The sequence below is a fragment of the Lampetra planeri genome, chromosome 1, assembly GCF_965212315.1.
Source record: "Lampetra planeri chromosome 1, kcLamPlan1.2.h2, whole genome shotgun sequence".
In the NCBI taxonomy this organism is placed as follows: domain Eukaryota; kingdom Metazoa; phylum Chordata; class Hyperoartia; order Petromyzontiformes; family Petromyzontidae; genus Lampetra; species Lampetra planeri.
In genome coordinates this window covers 13,908,902-13,920,739 of record NC_136107.1, presented here as the reverse complement: position 1 = coordinate 13,920,739, position 11,838 = coordinate 13,908,902, and the positions used below count along the sequence as shown (strand labels likewise).

Genomic DNA, 11,838 nt, shown 5'->3' with positions numbered 1-11,838 from the left:
TTTTAATGTTTGCAGCTACTTGTTGATACAAGTGGGAGGAAACCCGAGCACCCGGAGAAAGCCGACGCGCGCGACATGCCCATGAGTCAACTTGACTTATCTTATTCCATGGTGAGCCATGGAAAGGTACATCGACACCCGCGGGAAGGAAGTGTCACAACATTTGTGCGATCTACCAACCTACGCTGCCTCCACAGGGCGGAGACCCCACCGCCCGGCTGTATTCCATGCAAACTGTTTGAGAAAAGTAAGTGAACTTCGGCAAAAACACGTCGCAAGAAGGAATTGATGGCAGAGCGTCAAGAATAATGACGACTGAGTGGCAGCCAATGGATGGAACGCGTCCAATTTGTGTCCAACCACCGAGGAGATGTAGCGATGAAATACGCTTATGTACAAGTAATTAGGGAGATTGTTACATGTTGTGGGGAATGGTAGTGTCGTGGTTATCGCGCTGCGCTACGAACCCGGTAACCCAAGTTCGATTCCCCGCTCACGGCCAACACCAGTGACGATTATCTGAACCGGTGCGGGGCCTCCCCTAGGTCGACTCAGTCTCAAATGAGTCCCCGGTGCGGTGTGAAAACATCGCCACTGGAGAGACAAAGGTGGCTGGGCGTGATGCTGGCCGCTCACCCCCTCATGTACCGCGCCGGCATTCATAGGTGCTCGCTAACAGCACTTTTCCCAACAATCTGTTCAGGCTTTCCGGGGAATCTTTGTCTTCGGGGGTTTTCATTTTATTACCGCAAGATTGCGAGAGGGAGGCGGCCACTTGGGGAGTCCTCCATCCAACAGTGGAATGATCACCACTGATGGACGATTAGGAGTGGCCACGCGAAAGAGTCTAGACCTCAAATCAGTGACGGACAGGGGGGGGGGAGCACGCGGAGCCGCCCTGGCCCCCACGACTGCCCCTCCCGAGCGGCCCGCAGCTCAGACTCGCCATGGCCATCGCGCCGCGCACCCTCGCTCAAGCCTTCGCGGCTCTGCTCGTGATCTGCGTTGTCACCAGCGTCTTCTATCTGGCGCTGCCAAGGTCAGTCCACGCGCCTCCGAGTCGTCCGGCACGCAAAGTCCTTCGTGCAAATCTGTGTCGCCGGTTACATTGATCGGTCGAGGCGCAGAGTTTCACGGCCGTCTGCTGACACTTCGACGCGCGGTAATCGCAGACTGGAAGGTTGCGGGGATGCAACAAGCCACCAAGTCGGCAGGGTCGCACTCGGCTCATCCTATAACTGCATCCAGGGCCGATAGATTAAAACAGTAGCTGACCGATGGGTGGAATGGCTCCAGCCACAGAAATGTGGAATTTCCACCACCCGCTGTAAACAGGGGGAGAGCATCGCCCGACACTCATTTGAGTGGGAAGCACGGTTTTTTTCTATCATAAACATAATATAATTCAATCACGTATGTTTAGCCACATTTATTAATGTGTATGTAATAGGAGAAATATGCATTGGCGTAGTAACAAAACGTCAGATTCAATGATCCACTCTGACGATGTGGGCTCTTGACATGCAACGGCGATATTCATGTAACTAAGAACAGTAATATCTCGGCTTAGTCGAATCCATATTGTCTTGTTATTATTCGTACACGTGTAGGAATGAACTGTCGTCTATAACAAACAAACAACGTTTCTCTGCAGCGGCCGACTACGGCGGGTTGCGGTTACAGGAGCGCGCCCCTGAATGTAACAGACGTGAGATTTGATAGAATCCGTCCCGCGTCGCTTATTTTGTCGAAACACTCTCACGCCGCGTCCCCTCGATGCGTTGAGTCGGCAACGTAAAAGAGGACGCGTTCATCGCTATTCTTTTATTCTGTTACTTTTGGAAGGCCGATCGATTTGCCAAAGAACGTTTCAACGAGCATACGTCGCTTAGTGACACTTGAATTAATTACTGACAAAATTACCGTTGCTGGCGGTAAGAAACGACATAACGCGTGGCGTGAACGCGCGCCTTTTATAACAAGTACGGTAGACAGGAATGAAGTTAAAGCATTTGACCCGCAGAAGCCCTTGAGTGAACGTGCCAAATATGTAGACTTCTCAACAACAAGGCGGCCTGTGTCAGCATCCACACCTGCAGCCCATCCCTGCTCAGGCTTGCAAGGGGCGAGCGCATCGATCAGAAACGAACTGGACATTATTTGCGTTCGTTCGGTGATGTCGTGCATCGGCACAAATATATGACACGAACGAAAAAAACTCACGTTTGCCAATGACGCTGTCCCAATGAGCAAAAATATATTCATATAGTAGGAGATGTTTCGGGCTATCGCCCTTCGTTGTGGAGAGAAGGGGCCATTGAGAAACGACCATTGCCATAAATGTCGCCCATATATGTGTACTGTGTATATATACTGTATATCCATAAGATGTTTTTTTTGGGGTTAGATCGCGTAAATATAAATGTGTCGTTAAACCCGCCACCACCCGACACAGCCAACTAGTAAGGTTTGTCACGTAAATATCCAATTCGTTCTTAGTACAGCACACTGGTGTGTTGGAGAGTAAACCTACACCATTTGCAATTCGAGTACGATGTTTCGCCAGTAATTACAACTAGCGTCATCAGGCGACAGCCATATTTGGCTATATATCCGTTTAGATCAGCCTTATCAGCCTTATTGACGAAAGCATTGGGATTCTAGTGAGTATTTTATGATCATTAATCGTCATCTTAATCTATGTTGCTATTCTTGTACTTGGGGTTTGTATGATGATTGTGTGCGCGTGTGTTTTTTACACTAATAACTGCAAATATGGGCTACCGGAATAATGTCGTAACATGTGTAATCGCTGACTAACACTTGCGTTCAACTGCCCCCCCCCCCAGCCACTCGTGTGTGGTTAAACCGGATTTTCAAGTGTGGTCAAGTTAATTTTTAGCCCCAACCGCCGCTGACTGAGTTGCCACGTATTTTTAAGTGACACTTTGTTTTCAATTATTGTTTTTATCTCCGTGAAATAAAGTGTTTTATTTAATTATATATTACGAACGTTTGAAGAGGGCCAGGGTTAGATCGCGTAACATATATACATGTGTCGTTAAACTCGCCACCACCGGACACAGCCAATAAGTAAGACTTGTCACAATTTGTCAGAGGTGGGACAAAGTCATTGTTATGCAAGTCCAAGTCGAGTCGCAAGTCATCAAATTCATGACTCGAGTCTGACTCGAGTCCAAGTCACATGACTCGAGTCCACATCTCATAGGTGGGACAAAGTCATTGTTATGCAAGTCCAAGTCGAGTCGCAAGTCATCAAATTCATGACTCGAGTCTGACTCGAGTCCAAGTCACATGACTCGAGTCCACACCTCTGCAATTTGTTACTATTTCAGCACACCGGTGTGTTGGAGAGGAAACCCACAACATTCTCCAACACATCGATCCCCATTCCACGGTGATCCTGCTGCTGCTGGATCGGCCAACGCGGTTTCACGTGAGACGCTCCGGCCCTAAACATCTCAAACCGGTTGCCAGTGGCAGATATTCGGGATCCAACCTTGAGTCCGACTTACTATGTCGTGACCAGTGCACATTCCTGTTGGACTGAACTCTTAGGAGTACGCGATAACAAGTGTTCTGACTAGCTATAGGTGCGGCATTGATAGGCGAGGCCCGTCTTCTTTCAGAGCAGTTCTTCAATGCAGGGTCCTGTACTGTCAGCTCACTCTCAGTTCTACAATGCAGGGTCCTGTACTGTCAGCTCACTCACAGTTCTTCAATGCAGGGTCCTGTACTGTCAGCTCACTCACAGTTCTTCAATGCAGGGTCCTGTACTGTCAGCTCACTCACAGTTCTTCAATGCAGGGTCCTGTACTGTCAGCTCACTCACAGTTCTACAATGCAGAGTCCTGTACTGTCAGCTCACTCACAGTTATTCAATGCAGGGTCCTGTACTGTCAGCTCACTCACAGTTCTACAATGCAGGGTCCTGCACTGTCAGATCACTCACGGCATCACATCAAGCGACATTTTCAATTGCAGGCGCCCTGTGCACGAAGCAATGCCAAACTACCAGCCACAGGTCTAGTAAAACCGGATATTTATTATACTGTACACCGATAATATATATTATTACGCTTAAATATTGACTAAAAACTTTCGTGACTGCAGGAATTCACATTCTTTGGGTCTTTCGGTAAAGTCACGTAGATAGGTTCAAAGAAAATAAGAAAAAAGCTACGACGTTTCGATCACAACACAAGCGATCGTCATCATGTGTTGTGATGGAAACGTCGTAGTTTTTTGTTATTTTCTTTGAACCACCTACGTGACTTTACCGAAAGACCCAAAGCATATTATTACGCTTGTTTACATCGAAAAACCTCACCGATTATCAACTTCCAAATGATTATATTTACATTGTACGGGTTTAAAAAAAAATCTATTGGAGGGAACGAAAGAACCCCAACGAAGGCTATATGTGGAATTGGGGGAGAGCGTACAAACTCCACAGATAAATAATGCGCACTGAGCCGAGAATCGAACCCAGGCTCGCGATTTTCGTGATCGCGAGTGTTCGCCTCTCAGCGAGAAGGCCGTGTGGCTGTGGACTGCGCACTGCGTTGCAGACACGGTCCACCCGAGTCGGAGGGGCCGAGTGTGGACAAGCAACCTTAATGACTGATGTGGCGTTCGGGGGCCTTCTTCCAGCAGTGCATGGACACGGCAACTCAATAATAACTAGCCTTTTGCCCGTCCAAGGACGGGTGTATTCCAGTAAATCTTAAACTTGCAAGCGAAAATCAGACCGCGACGTGATATTCATTGCATCAATTTGTGTGCAATTTGTAAGGGCGCGGTGACACAGACTTATTTCATTTAAAGGTTACAATCCCTTGTTCAGCAGGACAGCCTTTTTACTTTGATGTCTCAACAGCGTTGCGGAGATCACGTGACGTGAGGGTTCTGCCTTTGTAGTGAGGGTTGTGAGTTGACGCCGAGGAGGGGGGAGGAGGCGCCTCGCCCCCCCCATGTGGAGTGACGTCAGCCGCTAATTAATATAAATGGGGGGGGAGTGTCCATTTCGAATACGTCACCTCTTCATGATTATTAACGAGGGGGGCTGTTCGATGTGGAGTGACGACACCTGCTCATGATTATTACTGAGGGGGGTTCCTACATGTGGAGTGACGTCATCCGCTCATGATTATTAATGAGGGGAGGGGGTCCATGTGGAGGACGTCACCTGGTCATGATTATTAATGAGGGGGGGGGGGCTGGCCGACCATGAAGTGACGTCACGCGCGGGACACACAGACATTCTTGGCTCATTATCGCAGTAAATGTCACTCAATAAAAATGAATATTGTTTGTTGTGACTTAACAACGCCCCCGTCTGCCAAAATGGTGTTACTTTTGGAGGCAAATATGCCTACACACCATCCCTACGTACAATCAAATGCGTCCCATCTGCACACAATTTATACTTCACACTGTTGTCGTGTTCTGTATTGTTTGTTGTTGTTCCGTTCTAACCCGCCCCGACTCGACATCTGTGAAAATTTTCTCTATAGCTCATCGGATTCCTTCGGTATAAATAAAATAAATATTCTGAATATTTTGGACGCTAAGGGTGGGTCGGGAATCACGCAGTTGGGTCAAGGTGAGAATGAAGATACGTCCGTTAGTCATGAGGTATCTGCATGCGCGTCATGTTTACAATATATCAGGGGGCCATAAGGCATTTACCAGTAACTTAAGAACATATTACCAGATCCTTCAATTAATGTGACGCGCGTTCCACCCACCAAGCCCACACCTTGTAAGAATAACAACCCTAAACAAGCGTGTACTCTCAGGGTGCAGCCATGTATTGCGATACACTCAGAAAACCGACACTCTCTGATGTACAAATTACTGGGTGCATGCAGCACGCTCATATCGCATACGTTACCCGAGAGCGCAATGAACACGTGGCAATGGCTCAGCCAAGTTAGAAATGCACGAACACTGCACTGGCTCTGCTCAGCCCCATGACTCTACACGCGATCCCGAACTTTTGGCCAAATCTGGAGAATTTCCACAGCTGTCCTGCATCGCTGTAAAGCCACTGTTCTTATGTTTCTGGCTGGAAAAATCCGACTCCGTTCTCTACCACTTCCCTTTGGTTCGACTTTCTAATCCAGGAGTGGCCTCCGAGCGCGATGATTACATCTCGTCATCGCTCCTGCTGTCGTTCTGGAATCGTATACAAAATAGCCTTTTCCTTTATCTGTTACTAGCTTTACTACACGGCTTCGCCCGGGACTTGGATTCACCACGCCCGGCCGCCTTTGTCTCCCCAGTGGCGATGTTCACACCACAACAGTTACTCGTTTAGGGCTGAGTCGACCTAGGGGAGGCTCAGGACCGGTTCTAATAATCGTCACCGGTGGTGGCCGTGAGAGGGAATCGAACTCGGGTCGCCGAGTTCGATTCCCAAAATATATGCATTATTGAGCTCCGCCCCCCCTCCCCCCCCCCAAAAAAACAAAAGTCTATTTTTATAATGTGTGCATGGTGTACAGTCTAGAAAGTACCCACGTGGAACATTTCCAGTTTGTTTCATGTCGGGAAGTACGCTAAACATTTTGAACAGACACACATATTCACAACTTTGCCTTTTATATATATGGAGATAGACTGAGACAAAACGGGCACAAAAGTGTAAAGAAACACTTAAAATGCTAAAGCATATTTTCCTGTAGTGAACGTGTAATATTTACGACACCTCCGATGACCACGGTTGGCTACGTACGATGCAAAAGAAGTTCAACATACATACTATGTGGGTGCTTTAAAAAATAAGTAAAGCTATACTTTAATTGTAGTTTGTTACGTGATTTTTCGTTAAGCATCATACACGTGAAGACCAGTGACGTGCGGTGAGGTCAATGGCTGGAAAGGCACTGGCTAGTGTCAGAGCCAGATTCACACACTGAGGGGGGCGTGGCGTCACGGAGGGGGGCGTGTTAGACACGTCCCCTTCAGTGAGGCAGATGTGATAGCTGCCTCCCCTGGTGCTTTTTCATTGCAGTGTCATGAAGAGACCAGCGAGCCTAAATATATTTATACACATACGTGAAACAAGTTACCTGGAGTATGGAAGGCGTGGACATGGAATGAAGGGGTCTACAAACATTACATTGGTGACATACTGAGATAGTAACAGGCACGTGCTTTTTGCCCGCGCTCCATCCAGTTACTGAGGGGTTGCGCAATCAGAGGGGAGGCTGAGATCGTCGCTGCCTCACCTCTCGTTTCTTCCTGTATTTGCAGCGGAGCTTCGCAACTTTGGCGATTTTGACTATAAAAATGATTGGAATCGTACAGAAATGACATTTATAACACAGATCAATGGAAAAATCTTAATATTTATATTTTTTTTACTTTTAGTAACAGATATTTTCATTGGAGTATGACAGGTGAGGCTCTGCCTCCCCCTGCCTCCCCTGACCGCACGTCCCTGGTGAAGACAGCATACACGTTATGATGGTGTTCAAGGTTAAAAGATACGTGCATTGTTCCATAACTCACGTTATAGGGCGAGCTTGAAGCCAGGGCTGTCAAGAGTCGAATAACGAAAAACAAACTCAATCAGACCCGCTTCCATGCTCTATGTAGAGCCACTTGTTAGTGAATAGTTATGTAACCTTCTCATCCTCTGGGTCCATGTTCTATTTTATTTGAATCTGTTGATCGGGGTTTACATAACTTTTAATTTAAACAAGTATGTGACTGGTTGTACCGAATGCTATTTAAAATGTATTCTATGATACAATGTTTAGATTTGAGACATTACCTGGTTGCCTGGTTTTGGGGCCCATCTTGCGTTATTCCGAGTCCTGTTTGAAAATCTACAAATTCGGAAAAGTGAGGTCTTTGATAAAATCCATAGCCAACGATCTTTGTTAATCACTTGTTTTATTAATTAACCAGACGTTAAACGTTATGGAGCTTTTCATTCTATATAACCTGGCTCTATTCACAGATATCAAATCTTTAGGATGACAAGGTGAACAACTTGGAATGTCAGAATCAAAAGTGCAAAGGAAGTATTATGGATGTAATCAGGATGAGGAGGCTATGATGAGATTGTGGTTAAGTTGGGTAAGATCCGTGTGCAGGATAATGAAAGGCCGCTTACTGAGAGGCATTGGAGTGAAGTGGTGCACTGGCAGAGATGTCAGTAGTGATGATGATGATGACCATGATGATGCGACTGTGAGGACCTTGCAGGTTGAATGTCAAATTTTCCACAGAGGCAGAATCCAGCAGAAGGAATCAATTATGAGGTCTGGTGGCACCAATGGCATTGTCCATGTTGACCTCTTGACTCGAACTGGATCTGCAAATCCATGTCCTTGTTTACGTTTAAATTATTTACCCAAAGCAGAGCCATGCATAATCTGTTTTCCTTTCTCTTCCTTGTTGTGTTTGTGAAAACAAAAGTGCACAGCTGCGTGTTCCAGGCCTCCCGGTGCCATGGTTCACAGACATCGAAGGCAAGAGGAGCCAGTGGAGAGACGCGAGGAACTGGGTGTTTAAAGTCCCGGCCGCAGCACCAAGCCCACAGCAGGCAGCTCGGCCGATGCGCACTGATGTCGTCTTCCTAAAGACTCACAAAACGGCAAGCAGCACCTTCCAGAACATACTGTTCCGATTCGGCGAGAAGCACAACCTGACGTTCGCCTTCCCGATCAGGACATACCAATTTGTCTACCCGGGCCCGTTCATGGCCTCATACGTGGCTCCTCTGCCACCGATCGTCGCCGCCACCGGAGGGCACTTCCACATCCTGTGTAGCCACATGCGCTTAAACATAGCCGAGGTGGCACGCGTGATGAGTCCCAACGCCACTTACCTGTCCATCGTGCGCCGTCCCGAGAGCGCCTTCGAGTCCGTGTTCCAATACTACCAGAGCGTCGTGCCTGCTTTCATCGCAGCGAAAAAAGAAAGTAAAGGCAATGACCCATTGAGGACTTTCCTAGAGAAGCCTGAAAGGTTTTACAATTCGCAAAAGAAGCCCCCAGCTTTTGTCAAGAACCCAATGGCATTTGACTTCGGGTTGGATTCCAACGCTGCCGTTTCAAGTGATAGTTTCTGTGCTGGCTTAGAACGGCTGAACACCAAGTTCGACCTGGTCATGATCACCGAGCGCTTTGACGAGTCCGTGATCTTGGCCAAGGAGTTGCTGGGCTGGGAGATGGAGGATGTGGTCTCCCTGTCTTTAAACAGGCGCGCCAAGACCCACGGCAATAACTCGGTCGAGAAATACGAACCGCACCTGTACGAGATGATCCGGCGCTGGAACGCGCTGGACGTGGCTTTGTACGAACACTTCTCGCGTCGCTTCCAGCGCCAGGTGGAGGCGTTCGGAGTGGAGCGAATGCGACGCGAGGTGGACGCCCTGCGCAGAGAGGTGAGCGCCCGTAGAGAGGAGTGCGTGGCGAGCGAGATGGGCGCGAGAAAGATTAAGCAAAGGGAGATCAGGCCATTTGTGTTCGGCGCAGTGGATATCCTGGGCTACAACATGAGGAGCGGCCTGGACCCACGGACACGCGAGCGGTGTCTGCGGATGCTGCTGCCGGAGCTCAAGTACCACACGCGGCTCTTCCAGCGGCAGTATGGCACCACGGTGGAGAAATACCAAAAGAAGATAATTCGCGTTAAAGAGAAGCACAGACACGCTTTGAAAATCTAAGTTTACAACGATTGACAGCAATCCGTGTGCATTGTATATTTCATGGCTCTTCGTTGCTGCCCCGCCCAGTGTAATTTGCACAGGTTGATGACTTTCAAGTATCAGAATCCAAGCACCTGAGCACAACGAAGGAATCAAAAACATTTTGACAGAAGGGGTCCGAGATGTGGTGTCGATGATCTTTACCTCTCGAGAACGATTCAAATCTCACCAGCAGGTGTGTCTGTGGCCATTTTTTCTTGGGGGGGGGGATGTGGGTGAACTCGTAACTAACGAGCATTAATGCTTAGCGTTCTCACAGAAAATGATATCATTAACATCTGGCCGACAATTACCAGCCAATGCTGTCAACAGGGGCAATTCTGAGAAATGTGCTGTTGATAGGTTGATTCGGGAGCGAGAAAATCGAGGTCGGTATCACCAATAGATGCACACAGCGCCCTGACAATTGCTCTCTGCTTGTGGTGCAAAGTTCTGCTAGTTGTGAGCTGTCGGGAAGTCGCACCAGGATGACATGCTTCATGGGAGATGCGTGTGTGTGCCCAGTGCACACAGTCACCCTGATCAGAGCAACCTGATTCCTGCTCACCCTGCATCCTGCCATGTAGCTCCAGGAACACTGTTGCAGCACAATCCAATTTCAGCTACACCATCTCCACAACAAATCACGTGCAGTTTTGTCTCTGACATCATCACGTCGTTGGGAAATGTATTGGGTCTGCCCCCGTTTGCGAGTGGCTGGTGAAATCAAAGGACCTACGGCAAGCTGATACCTTTTCTGTGCTACGAGGATGAGAATCGCGTGGTTAACAGCAGGTGAAAATCACAGCCGTAATATCTTGTGTCACTTTGGGAGATGCCATGCGGCCACCCTGATTATTACTGTGGTGTAATAACCATCGCACAATGGACATTCAAGACCCCCTGACGTAATTTGCAAGAGTAGGTCATTGTGTGCCAGCGTCAGGATCACAAATTTGCCAAAATTAAAAAATTACCCGCAAAATTACTGAATTGGGATTGCACATAGTAATCATTGCCCCCCTACTGACATACTAATGCCCCACTTATCTCTTGCAAATTATATTATCATGGTCTCTTAAGGTCTCACCTGGTTGAACAAAATAAACATATTTAGATGTCCAAGCAATTATGTGAATGGTGCTCCTAGAGCAGTTGTTCTTAACCTGGGATGCTAAACACGGCAGATTTTTTAGAAGGTAAATCATCAAAACACAAATTAAGTACGGGCCGGTAAGTAGAGCTACCTTGTAGCTGTATTTATTAACGTGCATATTTTTTACGATTGAGAACCAAAGGGGTGCAAGGCTGCAGTAAAGGTTAAGAACCGCTGTCCTAGAGTGAGTTTTGTATCAAGCTGCCTTTTTGCATGGCTAAAATTTATCACAGCACTTTAGTTGCAATGATATAAGTTAATTTGACGTGTTCTGATTGCTATGATTAAAATTATAATATGACCTTTTTCAATCCACTGCCTCCCCATGCTCGGTTGCTCTGTTGGTCATTGTTTGACCATACTTCGCCATGCTAGTCATAATTTATGCACAAGTTGGATGCAAGATACTTAATTTATAGTAATGTAATCTCATTAATGCGGCTTCACATTCGTGTCAGACAGCTCACTGGCCTCAATATGGAAAATGCTCCTAAAATCCGCCGGCAGAGATTGTAGTAATTTCCCAATCTTATGTAAATTATCTAATTGCTGAATTAGTTCTGTACATAGGCCCCAGGATAAGACAAATATGACGTGATATTAAAAAAAAAACTTCCTTTAATCTTACGCTGATACCATGCCACCGGCATGCATTGAGTCTATATATGCTAAGGCAAGGGAGGCCCAGGTGACGTTCAGAGGGAAAATTGTGAATTAAGGAGGTGCCATGGATAAAACGTGATCACACAAAGTACATGATTGGGAGGAGACGAATGAAATTAATGTTTAAAGTGAATTATGAAGCTCATTCCGCCACAAACTCTGGGAATCAGATGATACAATATTATTTTTAAAGATCAAAAGTGGTGTGTAAAGTGTTGCAATGCAAGCAGAATGGGTAATGTTAAACCATATGAGCAAACGGTTTTGTAGAACATATACAGCCCTTTTTGTT

General features: G+C 47.0%; 1 protein-coding gene across 2 annotated transcripts; it reads left to right on the top strand.

Annotated features, from left to right (window-relative positions):
- The first annotated feature begins 937 nt into the window (after positions 1-937).
- On the top strand, positions 938-11,194 carry LOC144718683 (galactosylceramide sulfotransferase-like). 2 transcript variants are annotated; one of them, XM_078594140.1, is made up of 3 exons: positions 938-1,039; positions 3,357-3,457; positions 8,455-11,194. In XM_078594140.1, exon 3 carries the CDS (start codon positions 8,594-8,596, stop codon positions 9,704-9,706), a length of 1,113 nt encoding a protein of 370 aa, XP_078450266.1. In that variant the 5' UTR covers positions 938-1,039; positions 3,357-3,457; positions 8,455-8,593; the 3' UTR covers positions 9,707-11,194. The 2 variants fall into 2 exon arrangements, with proteins under 2 accessions (XP_078450266.1, XP_078450256.1); XM_078594130.1 differs by lacking the exon at positions 3,357-3,457 and having other exon boundaries at positions 939-1,039.
- Positions 11,195-11,838: the final 644 nt, after the last annotated feature.